The 22,886-nt window shown below is 39.1% G+C and overlaps 1 protein-coding gene across 1 annotated transcript in view; it reads left to right on the forward strand.

Annotated features, from left to right (window-relative positions):
• The window catches only part of MARK1 (microtubule affinity regulating kinase 1), a 90,982-nt gene that overhangs the window by 63,943 nt on the left and 4,153 nt on the right, over positions 1-22,886 (forward strand). The window contains exons 4-12 of the mRNA XM_034764619.1: positions 658-706; positions 1,850-1,915; positions 3,135-3,205; positions 5,440-5,496; positions 13,585-13,821; positions 13,899-14,018; positions 19,792-19,891; positions 20,328-20,440; positions 21,363-21,537. Coding sequence (XP_034620510.1) covers positions 658-706; positions 1,850-1,915; positions 3,135-3,205; positions 5,440-5,496; positions 13,585-13,821; positions 13,899-14,018; positions 19,792-19,891; positions 20,328-20,440; positions 21,363-21,537 — 988 coding nt within the window. The remainder of the gene's footprint in view (positions 1-657; positions 707-1,849; positions 1,916-3,134; positions 3,206-5,439; positions 5,497-13,584; positions 13,822-13,898; positions 14,019-19,791; positions 19,892-20,327; positions 20,441-21,362; positions 21,538-22,886) is intronic.

Consider the following 22,886-nt stretch of genomic DNA (forward strand, 5'->3'; position numbering starts at 1 on the left):
CTAAAAAATTTGTGTAGCCCTTATGGATGTATACCCTTTCAGATGTGACGTGATGTAGGTATTGTTCAGCTCTGGTATGTGAGAATTGACTCCATTCATCTTCGTGTTGTTACCCCTGAAGCATAATTATACTTCACAGTCCAGTTTTTTTTCCCAACACCAGAAACACAAAGTCGCGCACACACATACGGAGTTATATACACAGACAGGGTAATTAATTGCATATGCAAATGGCCAAATAAACAAAAGGGCAGAAATAGCAATAGGTCCTGCAAATGCCCTTTGTTGTTTCAAGCCAATGGAAACTCTAAAAGCTATTACTATACAAGAGCCTACATATCTTTTTGCATACCTTGTTTTGAAACAAGTGCAGTTTTGTTGTGCATTGAAGGTAGTAAATGGCCCTAGGTTTTTAGACCCAGCCAAATGTTATAATAAAAATGTAATACAGTGCTGTCCACAAAATGAGTTTGATGTCTATCTAGTACAGTGAATAATATAATTGTTTCTAGTACTGGATTATAACATAAAAGGCTATGTTAATATCGTCTTAAATTGCCTTTCACCTTCCATTCCCCGTATAAAGCAGCGTGTCTGAAGTAGCTCTTCCCTAGTAAACACAGTTTGAATAAAGCTGTTTTGTTTTTTTCTTAACAGTTATTTCGAGAAGTACGAATAATGAAGATATTGAATCATCCCAGTATAGGTAGGAATTGGATTTGTTTTTCTGGTGACTTTAATCTACTCTTATCTATTTTGTTTAAATATATTGTAGATATTTGTTTTTATTTACCCATTAAATCTTTAAGATGGATGTATAGTGTACACTCAGAGCCAAATCCTGCTCTTGTCCTGTTTACTTCAGTGGAACTACTTGCATGAGTAAGGCAAGCAGAAATTTGGCTCGTAGAGGATAACTTGCTCAATCAGCGGAAATGGCTAACGCTCAGCAAGGAGGTGGTGTCTGATGGCCAATAGGGGATCTGGCTCGTACTCTTACTGTTGCTCAAATGGGTTAAGAAACCTTAGAGCTAATGAGTTCTGCCACTCTCACTAAGAAACTAGGACCTAGGACCGAGAAACCTGCAAAGTGCTATCTTCAGAGAAACCAAGTTACAAAGTATGTAATTTTCCCTTTCTGCTTTAGTTCCCCCCACCTTCAGAGCCCTACTTTGTGATGACAATTCTTCTGGCTGAGGAGGGCTGGACAGTCTTGTTCCAGAGACAGTTAATGTTCCTGAATCGGCCAGAGGGCTTGTTGCATACAAGGTATACAAGTTATTACATTCTAGGTACTCCCTCGTTTCCATTCTTAGAGCTGAGTGTGTTGCATTTCCAGCATTCTGAGCTCCTACTGGTCCCCCTACGTCCCACCTGTGACAGTGGTAGTTTTATTAGTGTTATATTCTGATTGGGAAAGCCTTTCAGATTGTAACAGTTAGAATATCTGCTCAGTTTGGCACCTAAACTTTGTGTCTTTTTAAGTTGATCAAAACTCCATAGTTTCTTTAACCTGGAGCGTTTGTAATAGAGAAGTAATTTACTTGGGATTTTTGTATGTTTTTTGTTAAGAATTCCTGTGTGGAACTAAACACTAATTTCAGCATAAATTTCATTTTTGTATAGTGTTTGTGAAATACTCCTGAGAAAGTTGTAGAAGATTTTATATAGCTATGATGTTCTTACAACTTAATTCTCCTTTTTTTCAAAACTGTTTAAATCTTCTGACTTGGTGGTATCACTGGTTAATAAATTATATTAATTTAAAGAATAAGTGTTTGGACTGTGTTTTTAAAATTCTCATGAATTTTTGCTGCTTGATGCAATCTTTCATTCCGTTTTCTTTCAGTAAAATTATTTGAAGTTATTGAAACAGAAAAGACACTGTATTTGGTAATGGAATATGCCAGTGGGGGTAAGTAGTTGTTGAACTCCAGTTTTGTAGTTAAACTGAAAAGTGGAAAGTAAATCTTCACGCACAGATGCGCAACTGAAACCAATCTTGACATCTGGGGTTGTGTTATGTCTTTTGTATTGCATGTTGGCTGTCTGCCTCATGGAGTCCCTAACCAGAACTTTAAGGTACAGTTCTGCTGTCGATTAACAGTGTTATGCACAGTAGATTACTTTACTTTACAAATGTTTGTGTAGTTGTTGATTTTGATGATATACCAGGAGATAATCTGACTTTTTCTAGCAGAGGCTCAGGCCTTGTGCGTCTCCCATCCTTATACTTACATCAGCAATAGAGAGAGCATCTGCCTCTCATCTTGACCTTGTGTCAGAGCAGTGCAACAGAGGCAAGAAAGTCTGGGAGTTGGGGATAAGAACATGGGACAGCTGGCCAGGCAGATTGAAAAGAAAGCCAGGTGAATTGTGGGAACACAATTGGTACCCATTTAGATGGGGGAAATGGCTGTTTGGAAGGGAGTGGAGCTTCCACCAACTGGAGATGGCTGTTCGTCATATATCATGGGAGAGAGAGACCACTAGCAATGAGAATCTGAGAGCCATTTGGTGAAGAGCTTTTTGGCCTTAAATTTCTCACAAAATAAAACTGATGTGAAGACATGCAGTGCAAATCTGGTGTCTAAGAAGGTGCCACCCCTTACACCTAGAACCTTATCTCTTTTACATAGTTATTCTTTATTACCCTAACTACACTTTAAATTGGTCTTTCATTTAATGCTCATTTTAATATAAGAATTTTAAAAAACTGAAGTCTTACTAGGAAGGAATCTGTTCTTGTAGGTCTGAACAGTGAACACAAATACAAGCAGTAAAAAGGAATCCTTCCTGACTGCTTCCCCCTCTCTCCTCCTCAAGACTGTGGGCATATTTGAAATGGTTTTAATAAACAGACTAGTTAGTTTTCTGAAACATGCAGACAGTGTTTTTCCTTGATAAGCCCAGTCGGTAACTTGCGTGGGTGGATTTTTACACATATATATGTTGAGTTTTTTTTGTACACAGAGGATCAGATCCTCTGTTGAAGTTGATGGAGCTACAACAGTTAACACTATCTGAGCATCTGGCCCAAATTCATAGTATATGGGTGTTTTTCTTCTTGATAGTCTGGTATAAATAATAAAACCTGAGCAAGATAACTTATGCTTCATCTGTTTCTGGTTCAGGAGAGGTGTTTGACTACTTAGTTGCACATGGAAGAATGAAAGAAAAGGAGGCACGTGCAAAATTTAGGCAGGTATGAAATTGTTTCTGTTTACAGTATTTTTAATGAACTTGAACTCAAAAATATTTGCACTTTTTTTAAAAAAAGTAAAAGTTCATAGTTGTAGTGATATATGTATTAAAGCTAGAATGGAAAAATCCCTCAAGAGGAAAATACTTAGATCCTGAGCATAATTTAAAAATAGAAACAGACTGTTTAAGCTCTTGTTAATGGATATTCTTGAGAAACTAAATTTCTTTCACTATGACTCACTTCAGATTTTATTAACTCTTTGAGTCTCCTGAAATAAACAGATGTTCTTCAGTGAGGTTGTTATATGGCTATATAAACATTTAGTTTACTCATTTATAATATATCATGTATTTTATTAGGGGTACACTTTAAAATACTCTAACATTTTAGAGTACTAATCTTCCCGAGTACTAATCTTCATGTGTGGTTACTGTCAAGAGGATTAGGGGAAGGTTTTACTTGTGCACTTTTGTTTATATAAATAGCTTATTCTATCTAAATAACTTGGTGTTTCATTTTTTCAAAATTAAGATGCAAAATAACCATATAAAGAATCTAACTTAATACCAAATTAACTTACTTGTTAAAGTCTCCTCATACCAATCTCTTCATTTCATGATAGTTTCTGTAATAGAGAAAATTAAACTTAGTTATTTTTTGTCACATGTTCACAACTTCCTCTAAATTTCTCCATTTGGGCTGAAACTACATGCTTTCTCTCTTTCTAGAAGTAATATTTTTGGGAAACTGAGCAAAGTCCATTCAGTCATTTGAGTAACAGGACAGTGTATGAGGAGAGAGTCTGAAAGGGGGATTGTCTATATTTATTAAAATTTTAAAAATCTTCATTACCTGCGTCTGTGATATACAGTCATTCAAACAGCATTTGCTAGTGCTGTATTGAATAAAATAATTTGACTAGAATGATGCCACATTCAATGGGCTAAATTAATTTAAAGTGATTCCCTTCATATGTTGATAATTTCTGTTACTTTGAGGACTGTGTTCTGTAATGAAATCTTTTGCCCTGAAGTTTTGGATGCTTAACCCTAGAAGGATAAATAACATAAAAATACCTTTTACCGTTTTATGGAGTGTGTCCTCTGGGTTAAAAGATTAATGTCAACAAATTAGTAATTTATAATGTGGTAGCTGAATAACATAGGATATAAAAGTTATGGCATATTGTTCACTAAAATAACAACATAGTGGAAAAGTTTTTAAATGGATATTTCTTCTTTGAATTATTGTCTTTAAGTATTCCATTTTAGGGTGTTTGTGCGCTCCCAACACAGGAGATTTGGACCTTTTTGGACGAGCAGAACTTGTTGGCTTGTGCTTGCAGCTCAGAGCACTTGTGCAACCCCTGCCTGAGGGTAGAAAAGGTTCAATGTGGGCCAGCCACCTGTCAGTAACTTCTAACTGCGGCTTAGGCTGAGATGAAATGACTGGTGCTGTCCATTTTGTTTGTGTTTTGCATAGGATTAGTTAGTAAATATTTATGTATAATTTAGGAATTATATTTAGTATACGTTTCATTTGGGTAACTTTGTTCTTAATTTCTTGGCTGCCTAGTACTGGGTTCTCAGTCTCCGTTGCTAAGCCAAAATCACCTGGTTTCAAATATGGCTCTTTATGTGGTATTGCTATCCTACTACTGAATGTTTATTTTGCTTAGGGGAAGGGCATATATTTAGCAAATGCTCAATTTGCTGTTCATTTTCAAAGTGAATACAAAAGTTCAGAGAGGCCAGACTGAAAATGTACTTTTTCCATAAATGCTTGAGGCCAGCCTCAGATCTGGGCTCCCAGGATCCTTCTCTTTGTGAGCAGACCTCCTTCTCTACTAAAAAGAGCTCTGGGTGTTTGTGTACTAAAGTTCAGTCTCTTCTACTCCTTTGGCAAAGGCTGTAGCTCCAAAAACATCAGAGGGGGTAGAAGACTCCATCGTTATAACTCTTTTTATAACCTTGAAGAGGGGCATGAAGGTGTTGGAGCACAGACTCAGGCTGGTAAACGCTGCTTATCAAAAAAAGTCCCGATCTCTGGCACTGGGGATGCACAAACACCCAAGAGAACATCAGTTACTTTAAGGATTTTTGCACTCTCTGTATGTAAAAATACTTCATTCTCCACTAATGCATACTAGGAGGCAAAATTAAGTATAAGCTATGAAAAACCCTAATTTATATAGGGATTCAAATTAATTCTTATTGAAAATGTTGGTGTTTCAGATTGTATCTGCTGTGCAATACTGTCATCAAAAGTGCATTGTTCATCGTGATCTCAAGGTAGGGTGCTGCTTTTTTTTTTTTTTTTTTTTTTTAACGTAACTAATTGACAGTATTAGAGCAGGTTCATCTACCTCTCTTTCCATGTTGCTGCCATTGCTGTAGTATGAGTGCTTCAAACACATTAATGACTTTAGCTTCATAACAGAGGTGGGAAGTACTATTGTCTTCATTCCATACTTGGGGAAGCGAGGCACATAGAAATTAAGTGGTTTGCCCAACATCACAAGGAAGCCTGTGAAAGATACACGAAAAGAACCTAGGTCTCCAGAGTCCCTGTTTAGTGCCTTAACCACAAGACCAAAAATTATAGCTAATGATTAAGGATTCTGTCATGGAGGACTTTCCGGGACCTCTGTAACTAGCAGCCTCAGGACTGCCAAAGCAGCAGCTGGCCAGTATGTCAGCCCCTGCTGCAGGATCAGTGGCGGGACAGGAGTGGCTGCAAGCCCCAGCAGCGCTCTGCTTGTCCCCCAACCTTCCTTCCTCCCCTTCCCCCCCACTAGGCATTTTTAGTAAAAATCAACGATTTTTACTCAAAATACCTGTGACAGAATCGTAACCTTACTAATGATATACAAATATCTGCAAATTGAAGATGAAAAAGCTCATTTTAATGCATATTTATTGTACTCATAAATGCTGCCAACTATCATGGTTTCAAGATTAAGACAATTTATAGTAAAATGCTTAAACTGACCACGTCTTTTAAAAATCTGTAAGGAATGTGGGTTTTTTCATCTGTTGTTCTTCACTCTATAAGTATCTGGTGATTCAGAGTTGGAGTCCTGCAGTGTCTGACTGCTTTCACTCACTGTGCAGGCTTTATTGCTCTTTGTAAATAGTTATTGTCAGCGAGGATAGTTAGGTTGGTGATTAGGGTAGTCTTTCCTCTTTTTGTCCTCCCTCTTTATTTTCTGTACCCATTATAGGGAACTTGTTTTTCTCAGGATCTACCCAGCACAGCATCAGCCTGCTATGGTGAAGCAGAAATTGCCAGGGTTTCAGAATTGCCCCTCCAACAAGGCAGTAATGCCTCTTAACTTTGGACACACCAAATGTGTTTCGTGTTTGGGGAAGGATATGTTATTGACAGGTGATCAATTTGTAAATCATTCTCAATGAGGATGCAGAAAACTAGTGATGCATATCTAAAAATGTTCTTAATGGAAAAATGCATGTATCCCTCCTAAAACCCCAGGATCCCTGGGGCAGCAGTTGTCATCTGCTGTCACCTCCTCATCAGCCTGCTCCTTTGATATGAACAGTCTTCCTTCTCAACTGGTAACACCTCTAATGACAGAGGGGCAGAGGAGCATTCTGATGTTAAAGGGAGGAGATCTAGTTCTCCTCTACTGGAAACTAGCTCTAAGAAGCATAAATCTTCTGCATTTGTCTGCAAGGTCCCTTTGTGACCCATTTGGACTCCGGTCACTGAGCCCCAGTATTGGTCTCCTCAGACTGAAAAACTTCACCAGGTACTACTTGTGCAGCACTGAAGCACACAGTATTGGCATCTTTGGTATCAACCACCCTGGTACCAGTGTCATCGATTCACCTCTTCTGGGCACCTGAGTTCTCAGTACCAAGGAATTGTATGGTACTGGGAGATCTGTCTCATCTGTACCAACTAACCACTGTTAGCTAATACTAAGGTTTGTCCCCTCTGGTACCAAGTACTTCACAGACTGGTAGTGACTAGAACAGGTGACGAGAGTGTGCCTACTAGGAATCTTGCTTCAGCTCCACTACTTCAGGAGCAGCAGCCCTCAGCTTCTGATGATAGCAAAGAGCCTTCTCATTCCCTAGGGTCATTATTAATGACTTACATCTTTGAAAGGGAATCCAGGGTTTATTATTGTTACCTTATCTCCAAAAGACGTAGGGATCCTAATTCCTGGTGTCCTCCACCATGGCCTCCCTGGTCCTTATGCTTACCAACAGCTTTGATAGTACTGGACACATGGGATTTTCAGTCTACAAGGGGAGCAGCATTTGCATCATAGCCAGATCTAAAGCTCTGTCTCTGCTGTTACAGAGAGTAGCACCCAAAACTATTCAAGAACCTTCATTATTGGTGAGCATATGGATCATGGCTCTGATGTAGAGCTTCAGACTGAGGATCTTAATGTACCATCTCCTGATAAGGTGGTTCTGCCATAAGCCTCCTCAAACTTGATGACTACAAATCCTTCCAAGAACTGCTCTGAATGGAGACAAACATGCTGAAGGTACTGGTAGAAGTGGTCCAGGAGAGGTCTCATAAGCTCCTGGACATCCTGCACACCCCTATGCCAAGTTGTCTAACGAATGCCTTTAATTGAAGGCCTTTTGGATCCTGCTAAACTGCTCTGGCAAACACCAGCCTTGAGAGTTCCTACATGAAAAAGTGCAGAGCATAGGTACCAGGTCCTGTCTTCTGGATTTGAGCTGTTTTACTCACATTCTACTCTAGGATCCCTTGTGGTATCTGCAGTCTACAAAAGATGGGCACAAGGGCCCTTTGAAAGTTATCCCCTGGGACAGGAGCCCAGAAAATTAATCAAGTATCAGAGGGGTAGCCGTGTTAGTCTGGATCTGTAAAAGCAGCAAAGAGTCCTGTGGCCCCTTATAGACTAACAGACGTATTGGAGCATGAGCTTTCATGGGTGAATACCCACTTCGTCAGATCCATTAATATTTTTGGATGTAAAAACTACTCATCGGCAAGCTTACAGATGAGAATCTCCAACTATCAGTTGCTGTTGGCAAAATGACTTTCTGAATTATGAAAATATTGCAGCACTCACTGGCAAGATCCTGCAGGACTGCAGAGAGGAATTTAAATAGCTGATTACTGAAGGACAGCATGTTACATGCATTTCCCTCCAAGCAGAGCTTGATGCTTTGGATGTAGGAGCTAGGTCTATGGCAACCTCAGCTGACATGGACAGTCATCCTAGCTACAAGTGTCTGGTGTTCCTAAGGAGGTACAGGTTACCAGAGAAGACTGGCCTTTTGAAGGATGTGAGTTGAATACAAAGACTGATGAGGCCTTAATCTTTGAAAATATTCTCATGCAATGCTAAGGTCTTTGGGAATTTATACTTGCAACATAACTTTAGTGGCGCTCCACCCTCTAGGTCTATAGACTGTGCTTTCCCATTGCCTTAGGTGAAAACCTGCAAGCAATCTTGAATAGTCTGTGAAGGACTTCACATTCAAGAACTCTTTTGTCAATTGGAATCAACAGTCTACAGATCTGTTAGCGATGTCGCACAAGAAATGTCAAAACTTCTGCCTGAGAGGAGGTCTTGATCCAGGGTCTCTATGCATCTGATCTCTCTCTAATGTCCCTTCTTGTCTTATGATACTTTTATATCCGTTTCCTTTCTGATTGTTGATCAACAAACTACAGTTTTTGGCCTAGTAGAAGGACAGCAAATATCAGTTTATTTCTGTATCGTGGTTTCTTGAAGCATTTCCGGAAATTTTTCTTTGCTTTGAACTGCTACATAAAGTATGTTATTGCTTTGCATAGTGGAACTAAGCAGAATAAAGCAAATAGCAGTATATTGGCTTTTTATTAAGAGTACCTGATTCTGCTGAAACATAAAAAGTCCGAGGAATGAAAAACAGACTATAACAGTCCTTTGTTACAAAACAGGTTCCTCAGGGTGCATCCAGCTACAGTATGAGTAAATCAGCCATGCTTTTCAGATGGTAACTCTGTGTTAAGAAAGAGCGGAATCATCCTTTCTCTTGGATGTAATTTTGGACTACAATTTATGACTAATTTATAGTTTGAATGTGTTTTTCTGAAACTTGACTCCTATTCCATGACATGGGAATTGAAACTTTACAAGCCGGAGAAAAAATATCTTGAGACATGCTCTCCTCTCTAGTTATTCCTATATTTACCAAGAGCTGTTGAAGGGGGAAGAAAGAGAAGCTTTGAGCGAGGTAATAAATATGCTGCACATCATCTCCACATGTGTGAAAGTAGATAGTCACGACGGCAGTATGCTGCAGTATAGGACCGCAATGTGTTTGTCATTGGTTATAGGGGTGTCTCTTGCGCAAAAACCAACCAAACAAACTAAAAGAAGCAGCAGTAAAGGATTAACCAATAAAGAGAAAGTTTTAAGAGTTTGTTATAACTTGAGGATATTTCCTTTTTAATGTATAATGATTATAGCCTGAGGTGAACAAACAAAGGCTGAACTGTTTATAGCCGAGGATATGTTGGTTAAAGTTAACAGGAAGCATCCTCAAGTTATAATGAAATTGTTTGACGAGTCCAGGTTTAAGGTTACAAAAATGGTCTATCAAATTGTTTAAAGATAGTTTCTAAAAACTAACATAAGCAAGAATTTTTTCTTTCCTTGTGTATTTCCTTCCCCCACTCCTGCTTTTCATCATCTTCCTTCAATCTACCTAATTACTTCCTACAGGTTAGCAAAGGTTCTTTTCTCCAAAATAACTCCGTATTATTTTTTCAATGGTTTCAAAACAAATTAGAAGGGAGAGTCAGGGATTCGCCCAGTGTGAATAATGTAAAGGCATTGTGTGCCAAGAACCTTGCTGGACTAGTTGGAAGGAATGATGAGGTAGGCCAATCTTGGTTCACTTTGATTTTTAAAAGAACTTCATGGGGTTCAGGGCAAGCGATACTGAAGTCCTGGAGAATGAATCAAAGGGGTGGGATTAACGCGAAAAAACATCCAACAACCGGTTCATTGAGAAATAACAATACAGTAATTAGGCAAATCACACTTCCAGAACTGGCACATGGGGTGAAAGTAAAGGGCTTACCAGTACTCCGGAGTCCTGAGCAGGGGGCGGGGCCTCAACCGGAAGGGGTGGGGCCTTTAGAGCCCCAAGCCCTTTAAATCGAGATTTAGAGGGCCCTGGGCTGCGGTAGTGGCGGCTGGGAGCCCTGGGGCTCGGGGGCCATTTAAAGAGCCAGGGGCTTTGGCCGTCACTACTGCAGCGGCGCCCCGGGCCCTTTAAATTGCCACTGGGGGTCCCGGCTGCCGCCACTATCCAAGGGCTCTGGCAGTGGGGTTCAAGTGGCAATTTAAAGGGTCTGGGGCGGTAGCGGCGGCCGGAGCCACAGGCCCTTTAAATTGCTACCCAAGCTCTGCTGCTGCTACCCCAGGGCTCCGGCAGTGAGGCTCAGGCGGTGATTTAAAGGGCCCAGGGCTCCGCCGCTGCTACCGCCCCTTTAAGTCGCTGCCTGAGCCCTGCTCCCGGAGTCCTGGGGTAGCTGCAGCGGGGCTCCTGCGGTGACTTAAAGGGCCAGGGGCTCCCAACCACGGCTACCGCAGCGGAGTCCCAGGCCCTTTAAATCACCACCGGAGCCCCAGGGGTCCCGGCCACCTCCGCTACCTGGGGGCTCTGGCAGCAATTTAAAGGACCTGGGGCTCCAGTCACTACTGGGCACCCCAGGCCCTTTAAATTGCCGCTTGGGGAAGCCAGTCCGGTATGCTGTACCGGCTCTGGGGCATACCGGCTTACTTTCACTTCTGCTGGTATATTACAAGGAACTATACAACTATCAGAAATTAGAGCTGTTTCAGTTAACTGAAGAGTAACTCTGCATTGTGGCTGAGACATTCCATTTCACCAAAAAATTACTAGCATTTCTGCAGCTGTCTTCACCATATCTCACCCATTTGTTGTTTTAGCAGTTTAACTTTGCTAAATTTGAATGTGACAAAATATTTTATATGTATCTATATGTATACGGTATAATACACACATACAGGATTGCCATGTGAGAAGTTAGAGACATGCTAATTGTACTTATCATACATTTTTGATAAATGTCCCTGTCCTCTGCCCCCTAATAAGCCCAGGGCATATTCTAACATTCCAAATCCCTGAGCTGATTTAAATGATCAACTCCCAGAGAAGTATTTCCTCCTCCACTCAGCCTTTCTATTTCCTCCAAAGTTGCACCTGGTATAGTAGGATTCAATGCTGGGATAGTAACAGTGGCTGTAGATATTAAAATGTGACAGCCTTAAAGTCTAATGTCTTGAGCTATTCCAGGGTTAGACTTGAGAACTTTATGCCATTTGGAAGCGGGAGATTCCTAGCTTCCCAGTGGGACCCAGCACTTACTTCAAATTCCATAAAGTCACGAGACATTGGATGTTTTCTATTTTTGATTATTTATAGAGGTGTGTTTATATTAATTTTGAATTTCTCTCCCTCTGAGGCTTATACAGTTGTACTCATGGTAACCAAGGCTCCTGGATTTGCAGGGAGATGGATACTAGAAATAGTCAAAATAAAACTGCTTGGGAACCTTTTACAGGTTTTTAAAACAGTTTTCTCCTTAACACATCGCATATCCAAAAGACGGGGGAATGCTGTGGTATGAAGATTTTCTTTAGCACTTGTTTGTGTTGACCTGCATAACTCATTGTAGCTTCACTGCTCCTGAGTAATGTGACTATCACAAACTCAAACTGACAAAACTTTTATAGTAACTATCCTGTATTCCACCTGTGTAAATACACACAGCACATTATTGAAGTAAATGTTTCTGAGATTTGCCTGGCTGCTGCTGCTATTAAAGCATGCTGAGTAATGATGGAGGAGGGGAAACTTTGGCAAAGGATGATGAAATAAAGTACAGAAAGTATCAGGAAATATCTGTTGTCCAAACAGACACTTGTGTTTTAAAGTCCTAAATGAGGGTGGAAAAAAACTGAAGTTTTTTTTAAAATAAAAAAAATATTTAATTGTCTTTTTTAAAATAAACCTGTTTAAAAATGAAGTAAGACTTAAACTTACTATAATTAATTTTAAGTAATTAAGCAATACATATTTGTTGCTGAAGTTTTTAAAGAAAGTCAAACCACTGAAATGGTGGAAGTCACTGGCTAGGCACCCAGAACTTTTGTTTGAAATGCCAAATCAGCTTTTGATAGCAGTAACCTCTTCTCCTGGTGCAGGGACTATTTTCTTCATTTCAGTTTATCCAACTAATACAGTTCAAAGACTAGTCTGGCTGAGAGTTGAAAAAACAAGGAAAGCTTGTTTTCCTCTTCCAGTCTCTAAATAAAAATGAGGTGTGAGAGGATGATCTTCTAGTTCTAAAAATCTTGAAGGACATGGTGACCAGAAACAAACAGTTACATTTACTAACTAAAGGTACCTTCTTTGTCTAATAAATCAGTTAGTTTTGCATGCAGAACTTGTTTTGATCAACCTTTTTACTTACATATGTGGCATGTTTAAGGTAGTTCTATTTAACTGATTAAAAAAAACCAATATTATAATGCTGTTTTCATGCAGTTAATTGAATTCCAATTTTCATCCATATACATCACAACATAAATCACAAGTAAATATTAATCATCTAGTAAATAAGAAATGCATCATTCACTATTTTCTAACACAATAAAAATGTAAAAATAAGAATAAATATCTTAATCTATTTAACTGCTTAAATAAATGCATATAGATGTAGCGTATCCTCCTATATGCATCCGAAGAAGTGGGCTGTAGTCCACGAAAGCTTATGCTCTAATAAATTTGTTAGTCTCTAAGGTGCCACAAGTACTCCTGTTCTTTTTGTGTATCCTCTTAGTTAACAAAATGTACCAAGTTTAGTGTAAAAGCTATATTTAATGGCAAATCAACATGCTTTACTAATCAATGAGAATCAACCCCTTTTCTTCCCACACCTACCCATACACATGGCAAAATGCCTGGGACTCAATTTATATCCTTTGGAAGCAAACCAGTTAAGTCTTCTAGGCAAAGCTTTCAATTTAGAAGCACTAGATTGCTTTTGAATCCACAGTCAACTAGTTTTAACTGCTGTCTAGCTTTATACACTGTAAATTATTGTCTGAACAATAAATCCTTTGAATTTAACTTTATTTGCACCTCAAAATTGAACTCCAGATATTTTAAATAGCAATACTCTAAGTAGTGAATTCACAGGTTTTGTTTCCTTTGTTCTCTAATGTCAAACTGGCTATTTTGGAAAATGTAACTTTTCTTCTCAACAAGCGATGCACACTTATATGTTGATCTTTATTGTGATGTATACATTTGGCCATTTTTCTTTCAATATTTTTCTCTTAGGCAGAAAACCTTCTACTTGACGCAGACATGAACATTAAAATTGCAGATTTTGGTTTTAGTAATGAATTTACAATTGGTAACAAACTAGACACTTTTTGTGGAAGCCCACCCTATGCTGCTCCTGAACTTTTTCAAGGAAAGAAATATGATGGCCCAGAGGTGGATGTATGGAGTCTTGGAGTTATTCTTTACACACTAGTCAGTGGCTCCTTGCCATTCGATGGTCAGAATTTAAAGGTACAGTTGAAATTTGACATCTCAATTTCAATTTGCTAACTTTTCAGCGTCAAGAATATATTTTCTTTTCTATCTAGGAACTGAGGGAGCGAGTGTTACGGGGAAAGTACCGTATTCCATTCTATATGTCCACAGACTGTGAAAATCTACTGAAAAAACTATTGGTACTGAATCCAATCAAACGAGGGAGCTTAGAAGTAAGTAATTTCTTTCTGAAATTATCTTCACAGCAAGAATGAGCTATTTACTCCAATAACTAGACAGGACATTGTTTCTGAAAGCGAGATCCCACTTTATTTCTGTTGTAGAGGCCTGCAGTTCCTAGGATTGTCAGGAAGCATTGCAGAGGGCAGTGCAGTTTGAATATGAGGCGAGGCTGTGGAGTCTTTTCCCTTTCTTAACTTTTGGCTGATCAAAGGACTGTCACTTTAAGAGCATTACAAAGTGCAAACTGCTTCCATTTGGCTTCTTGCAAATGGTCAAACATGGAGCTAGTTCAAAAAAATGTGGAAAGCAGAATGGGGTTGTAGATGGCTGTTTTGGGGAACATTTTTTTGGTTGAGGTAAAACAAAAAGCAGTGCGAAGCAATGCCCCAAGAGTTCTTGCCATGATTTAAAATTGCCAGCCTACTGCCTAGAGAGTGGAGGCAAGATGAATAGCTCTGACTATAATTGGAAATGAGTTTTCATTTGTCTGGTATCATAAACACAAATATTGAAAGCCATTACAATGGTAAACTTGATAGTTGTTAGCTAGTTTTGCTTAATCTTGTTTCCTCTCCTAATTTCCTGGGCACTAATAATTTTATTTTTTGGTAACCAAGAAATAATACTACTAGTTCTGTCCTGTCCTTCAGCTAAAAATCTATTTTATGAGAATTCACAGTGAATTGAGTCATGCGGTTTTGTCTGTAAAAATGTATGCGAGATTTACCAGGAGTGGGGAAATCTGGTTTTAAGCAGTTATTTAACAGTTTTGTAAGGTGCTTCAAAATGTACAATTTAGTCAAGTAGTTTAATGTAAAATGCCGTTTCCTGTAACAGCATATGTTTGCTGATTGGCTCCGGGGATGATGTAGTATATTACACCAAATATTTTTTTATGTATAGATTTAGACCGCAAATCTAATTGCCGTTTTATATTGCTTTTGGAGATCTCTGGCAAAGAAAGATTTATTATTTGATAATGCCCATCCCGTATCTGAAATAAAAAGTACAACGGATGATAAAATGTTTGAGGTACAATGTGCATTAGTCACTAGTGACCTTTATTTTATCTTCGTGTGTTTGCTTTCCTAGCAGGGGGTGGTGTTCCAGAGAATTCATCCTATTTAAGCAGGTTTTTTTTTCCAGTGTAGTAGTTTGAGCTTTCTGGCACAAGTATTTTTCGTTTCAGAATAACTGCTGTGTTCAACAGTTGGATGGAAGTTGGGTAATGGCATTTTCTGATTGGTTGATTGTAATAAATTACATTATATTCCTGCCTAGAGAATACATTGATAAGAGGTTAGTAACTGCAAGAAGCTGAAAGACTGACTTCAGAATGAATGGCTTCTTCCAGCCTTCCATTTATAAGTTTCTTCTTGTAAAGAGATTCAGGTCTAGCACTTCAGATTAAAGATTCTTGGAAACCCTGGAGGCATAACTGGGCTCCTCAGTGTTTGAGTATGACAATCATATACTCCTATTCTTTGAAACCCATCATTGTCCCTGTAGAGTGTTGCTGATGGCAGCCATACAGGAGCCGACTTTTCTAGGGTAGAAAATGGGTTACTGCCAAATATCTGCAAAAAGGGAGTGAATAAACAGAATCTGAGGCACTCTTGAAATGAAACATAGGGCAAGAATCCATCCTCTAATTTGAAGATGAGCACCGTCACAAAAATGCATTTTATTAATGAGATATGAAGTATTATTTGGGGTGAAAAGTTTAGCTTGGAAATAAATTGTTTATATACCTGCCTGAGTGCTGCTTCTAGTCCTCTTCAGCATGTTAACTATAGGGACAAAATCAACTTAAAATTCACATTTCCATCAGAAAATGCTGCACTTGTTACTGTTACAATTAATATATATGGTTATTGGAACTGGAAAAGATTTGAGAATATTTTTCTCTTTTTAGTTTGTGTGTTTTGACAGTATTTTGCTTAGTCAGCTTCACTTTTTTTTTGTTACTGGTCATTTGTTGTTTCTGAGCTATGCACTAGCATGACACTCTCATGCTGCTCTGGTAAGAGATCCAGTGTGTGTTTTTTTTTTTTTTTTTTTTTCCCCCCCACCCCCAGAGGGTGTTTACCAGTAACAACAGCAACAAAATTGGAACTGAAGAAACAGCGCCTTAAGCAGTAGGCTTAGCCCTTGGGCTGGTATGTGTTATGTAAATATTATAAACCATACAAACAGGGAACAGGGAAACATATTTTAAAAGTAGGAAAAGGTTGTTTTACAATCACAAATGTTGCTGGGATATATAGGGCAGTGTTTCTCAAATGTGGCCACCAGGGGCTTTTCTTGCAGCCTAGCCTCCTGGGCTGTGATGGGGGGGTGGGGTGGGGAAGGCACCCCCTCTCCCCCTCTCTGTTGCTCCTGGATGCTGGGGCCAGCAGCAAGGGTTGTGCCCTGCTCCACTCAGGAGATACCTTGGGCACATCGCTGGAGGAGCAGGCAGCCAGTGAGTTCCCCACCTTCCCAGGGGTGGTGGGGCTCAGGCTTTGGGCTTCAGTCCTGGGGTGGAGGGGCAGCAGGCTCTGGCCACATGGTTTCAGGCTCCGTCCCTGGGCTCCAGCTGTGGGGCTTCGGGCTCTGGCCCCCCACTGCCTTCCTGTCTCCCCTGGCCCCCACTGCCTCCCCCAACCCTGCATCCAGGGCTTAATTTGTTCCCAGGCTTGCCAGGGCTGAGTAAGTCTGCTGTGAAAAGTGATACTTGTATGTTTGTTTATACCATTTTTCACAACAGACATACTAGCTAGCAATAAATAAATTACAATGATTTGGACATGTATATGTGCATATGTATTTGGTTTTCCTAAAGCTAATCAGGTATTTTAGGGAAAAGTGTGAGAGCGGCCACCAGCAAGAGTTGATGGCTGCACTTGGAGGCCACCAAAAAAATTGTCCTGAAAACCCCTGATTTAGGGGCAGGTACAATACCAGAAACTACTTGGGACTTCTTTAAATTGACAAGATTTCAAGTTCTCTAAAAGAAATGAGAAGCAGGGAAGTTGCAACAGGGCAGATTTACAGTTACGAAGAATAACAAAATGAATGTTTTTGAGACTAGCAAGTCTCAAACCAAGCCAGAACGTTACTAGATAGTCCTTCCCTAAGACTTCAGGCAAAGTGCATTGCACAGCATCTAGTCAGTTGAAATATAGTTTGGGTTGATAATCAGATTTTAAAATATCCCGACCAAAGCTGTTGCTGTATAATTAGCTGACCAAAAGCCAGACTGAACTCCCTACAAATGTAATACTGATCCTTCTGAGGCTAGATCATCTCCATACGCTTTAAAAGTGCTTTTACTGCAAGTGGGCTCTTTTGGATATTGAACAATAACTAGATAATACCTCTAAATTAATGTACTTAATTGACAAAATTGAATTTTAGCTTAAAAACATACTCATCTTTAAAATATGGAGAACTAGATTAGAGAAGTTTTTGAACCATAGAACTGAATAGCAAGGAGAGGGACAAAACTAATAGCACTGCATCAAAAATGGTGTTGGTCCAGTCATGTTGCTGGAAGATCTAGTGGGGATGGAGGGGAGGAATGGGATGCTTCTCAGAAGGGTGGTTCCTCTTGCCAAAAATATCATTGTAGAAATAGTTTTGCATTCCTGCTCTATTTGCTGAGAATACTACTAATGAACTGAAGCATTCCAGCATCTTCTGTCTGTTGTGAACCTTGCAGTTGGATAGTAATAGTCCTAGCAACAATCATGTGATAAGACTCCTTGTAAATAATCAGTCAACTGTCAGCGGAGTCTGTGGCCAGAAGACAGCAGCAGTTTGTGTCCATTAGCAAAAATAATTACGAAGATTATTTCTGAGGCAGAATTTTAATCATATATCTGGTGATCTTACTGTCAGCAAAACATTAGTTGGCTAATAAGTGAACTGACATATCTGAATAGCTGTTTTTAAGATTTTGTTCTCTGTGCTATTAATAGCAGTAAGACAAAAATTGGTCTTTAGTTTGGCAGCCATGTAGTAGTGCAAGACCCAGGTTACATCCTAGGAAAATTGAGCCTTTCTCTCTTAGAGGGATTCAACTGAAGTGTTTTCTGGAGGTGACATTTTTGGAATTTGTGGGGGGAGGATAGATTGGTGGTCACGTCTCTCTTTTGGCAACCTGGTGAGCGGCATTTGTGTCGATCTCTAAAGAGGCTTTGCTACCTGTCATCGTAGCTGAAGGATAAGTATTGTTTCTAGCTATTCAGCAGGAGGTAGGTATGTGTTTAAGGAGTAAATTTGGTGGAGTTTTGGGATTCCCTCTGAATAATTGTTCAGGAATGGCAAGGTGTATCAGGAAGAAATCTCGCAAAAATGTATAGATACAATCTATAATATTAAAGATGGTTGCATGGCATGGAAATAGTTAAATGCAAAGTTCTTTCTTGAGATGAACTGTGAATATGTTTTAAAGAGAGACAATCCACAGGAAAAGATGAATGGTCATAGCCAGTGTTTATTGTCCTAGCTTGCAAAGGACAACAGTCATTTGGGAACATAGTGGCATTTCTACACAGGCTTTTAAATTATGTAAAGAAATTGTTGTTATAAAAATTGTTTTGGAATAAATTATTTGTTTTGCAGTAGCACATAGAAGTCTCAACCAAACTCAGGGTCCCGTTGTACTAGGTAATGTCCAAGCAGAGAGTGTGAGAGAGACAAATAGGGGAGGCAGAGACAGGGTTTCAGCATCCAATCATACTGCTGATTGGCAAATGTACTGTGTTAGGATTTTTTTTTTTAATCTGATTTTTTGGAGGGGGGGGGTTTTGTTTGGTTGGGTTTTTTTTTTTTTTTTTTTTTTTTTTTTAATGCATGTTAAATATTTTAAGGGGTGAGGGAGAAAGCAAGGAGGGATGAATGAATTGGAACAAAGGAGTTCAGAAGACCAGGACATGGAAGAAGAGATGGGGAAGCAAAGGGTATAGAAGAGTATTGAGGGCACAAGGAGTTAAGAAGAGAGTGGGAGGAGGTCAGAATAAACAGCTCATCAGAAAACAATATAATGCTCAGAGTCTAAACTGGAAACCTCAATCTGACGTCACCAGAGATACACTAGTGCAGCTCCAGCTGCACACACTGAAGGGAGTCTGTCTTTGCTCCTGAGCAGGGTTAAGCAGCCACTGAGCCTTGTTTAGATGCTGCTGCTTGACCCTTTTTGCTTTAGACAACTATGACATGCAAGTCAGCCTGTGTAGCCAGTGTGTGTAAAGATGTACAGTAATAGAATATTCTAATGAGATAATAACAGAGCATAATCGTTTCATTTTTTTTCTTTGAAAAGCCTTGTAGAAAATTATAGAGATAGAAAGAACCTATTAAGCTAGCAGGGCTCCATCTCAAGTTATAAGTTTCAGATAATTTCCTAAAAATTTCCTTCAACGTCTCTCCTAATAGCAATCACTGTGGTTTATTATTATGGTAACTACATTAAAGGGCAACTTATGTCCAGCTTTTTACCATGCAGATAATGGTAGCTTTTGAGCTCTGTTGTGATACAAGATCTCCTTTTATAAAGGTCCTATTCCTGGTTAGTTAATTGGCCAAGCAGTATTGTTGTCGTTCACATAAATATGTATTGGTTGATGCTGGAACGAAGAAACATCTTGTTTTCTAAACTGGTGCTTACAGGGGCTGATTCAATTCCCATTAAAATCAATGGGAGGCTTTCAATTTACTTTAAAGCCCTAATTGAATAAACAGTGTAATGCTTTAGCTGAGATTTGTTTAATTTCCTAGCAAATTATGAAGGATCGGTGGATGAATGTTGGCCATGACGAGGAAGAATTAAAGCCATATACTGAGCCAGAACCAGATTTTAATGACACCAAAAGAATAGGTAAGGATTTTCCTATTATGTGGAAATAGATGATAAATGTTTTATTGCAAATAAAACAATTTGATAGAAAGTGCCACAAAGGGAATTGGTTTATTACAAAAGTAAAATATATTTGCTGTTTATTTAAAAGAGAAACTTTAACTTAGTCGCGGTGCCCTTTCTAGAGATACTTTGTGTTTGCCAGGTTAGGTATGGTTTAGTTTATTCATTTAAATAGCATAGGCACAAAGTTTTCAAGAAAGTAGTAACTAACAATGAAAACAATGGGGCTGTAGTCTGTTCATTACTGAACAATAAATACAATGTGGATTCATTTGAATCATCAGTTATCTTCTAATTTTATGTTTTCAATTTTCAGTGTATAGAAATTGCCAAGAATCTCTAGGGCACCTGTCCCACTAAGAATAAACTATGCTTTTTATTTTTTTATTTTTAGACATAATGGTCACTATGGGGTTTTCAAGAGAGGAGATCCATGAGTCTTTAGTAAAGCAAAAGTATGATGAAGTCATGGCTACTTACCTGCTTCTAGGCAGAAAACCACCTGAAGTAAGTTTTATCTAATTTATATCTGCCAGTTTGAGTTCTAAATCTAGTTGTACTGAACATGCTATATTTGGTTTTTTTATTTTATATTCACCTTGCATAAGACATTCAGAAATTAGTTTAGCTTGGGTTGGGTGACAGTTTATTTATGCTCTGCCCTTGCTTTGCAGACCTGGATTAAGTGTGTTTTTAACGAACAAATAAAATGTAATTGTCTCCATTTTTCCACATTACAAGACAGTTAGCCATTGTACGTGATTTGATGGTATTCAGGAGAGGTCCAAGAATGTAACAGTGGTGGCATTAATTATTAGGATTGAGTTCCATTGGCAGTGGTGGTGGTGTTTATGGAAAATTACACAGCACTTGCAAATTTAGCTCTATTCACTGTTGTCCGTTGTGTCCATTAAAATTATGGAATTGGAGAGAGGTGAGAAATCCACTACTCAAAGTGAAGAGACTTACTGAGGTCCTGATCCAAAACCCGTTAAGTTCCCAAGAGTCTTTCTGTAGACTTCAATGGGCTTTGGATCTTGTCCTAAGTGTTTTATGGAAATAACAGACATCAGTTAGAAAAAATCATTACCAATAAAATGGTTTTTGAAATATTCACTGGGCAAAGTGATGAATCCTGGGCAACCTGTTTAATTGTAAATCAGCATCATCTACGCTTGGCTTCTCTTGGCCTCCTAAGAGCACTATAGGATGAAAGAGACTGAATAAAACTCTTCTGCAGTACTTCCTCAGCCACACCAAGAATTAATGGACATGAGATGACTATTCCAACCTATTTAATTTAAAAGCCTTAACGACCAAATTAAGTGCTTTATATAGGAATCCTTCACTATATAATGATGTGGTAGTGCTGATAATGTTAATTTGTCTACATTTCAAAAATATTTAAAATGCTTTCTTATGCTTGTAGTTTGAAGGAAGTGAATCCCTGTCCAGTAGTAACCTGAGTCAAAGGTCTCGACCCAGCAGTGACCTCAACAACAGCTCTATGCAGTCTCCTGCTCACCTGAAAGTCCAGCGGAGTATATCGACCAATCAGAAACAACGACGGTTCAGTGATCATGGTGGGGATGACATTCAAACAAGTAAAGTAACCCACACAATTTAAATCTGAGTGTGCAGTGTTTTGTGAGCCTGGCACTCCACCTCTCTGTGCATTTCTTGTGTGCCTCGTCACGCCACACCATGATGCTTCTTATCCGTACGAGCGCTTCTGTGGTAAATGTGGGCCAGCTTAATAGAATTGACCCTTTTGGGTTTGTTACTTTGGTGTAGCTATCACCTTCTAAATTCTGTATGGAATTAAATACAAGTTCTAATTTTCTATTATATTCAAAACTATACTTTTTTTAAAAAAACACTGTATTGCAAATTCATAGTTCATGGAAGAGTTCGTTAACTCCTGATCTGAATAAACTCCAAGACTGCAGGCTATTGTGTTTTATGCATTCTGAGACCGAAGGCCAAATCATTGGGTTAACCAGGGATAATCATTTTACAGAGTTATTGGGAAGCATCTTCAGGTGGTAGTAGGTATACAAAATGGAGTAAATATTCACATTTTAAATATGAAAAGTTTAAAAACAAAAACAAAACAAAAAAACCCAGGCAGTCAAATGCTAAAACTTTTTTTATTGAGAAACTCTTGACCCTTTCCTCCTCCTACTTTGACTTCCACCTCTCACCAATCCTGTTCCCTCCTGTACAGGTCAGTAGTGGGGTTTTTTTCACAGAAGTAAATAATACATTGGGGCAGATCCTCAGCTAGTGCAAACTGTCGAACTCCATTGAAATAAATGGAGTTGTGTATTTTACACCAGCTGAGGATCTGCCCGGGGAGAGCTGCGATTCTCCCACATAAGCATAAAGTAAATAAAATAGTTTTAATTTATTCTGTGAACAAAAGCTTTACTCATGGGTTAAGGAGAGTGAGGATAGGGTAGACAGGCCATATGTCCGCTTTTAAGCAAAGCAGTCCTGCTTTTGTCCAGTTTGTCCCGTCTGACACTAATGTAAAAACAGATGTGACGTTATCCAGTCTCACGCATGGAGGACACCATTTTGAAGAGCGTGCTGCTCTGGTCTTGCCTGTGTGTGACCCCCCACCCCTTTTGTCCCAGTGGATACAGGGATCCTGCATGCAGCATGACCTTGCACAGATGGTGATTGCAAGGTCACGCTGATGGAGATGAGGTCACACAGGCGGGAATGGGCCCATGCCATTCCCAAAAGTATTGGATTGTCCAGTATTCAGGAGATGCGTTAGTGGCCATCCTAAAGTAAGGAAAGGTTTTAAAAAATAAAAATATTTTGGAACAGTTTCCCTTTCATCATTTTGCCCATCTCATTTTCTTTGCTTTGTTTTTTAGCAAATCGATGTATAAAATCGGTTAAAATTAGAACTAAAATATAAGTAGAAACTTATAAATCAATA

This window comes from Trachemys scripta, chromosome 3 (genome assembly GCF_013100865.1).
Source record: "Trachemys scripta elegans isolate TJP31775 chromosome 3, CAS_Tse_1.0, whole genome shotgun sequence".
Taxonomy (NCBI): domain Eukaryota; kingdom Metazoa; phylum Chordata; order Testudines; family Emydidae; genus Trachemys; species Trachemys scripta.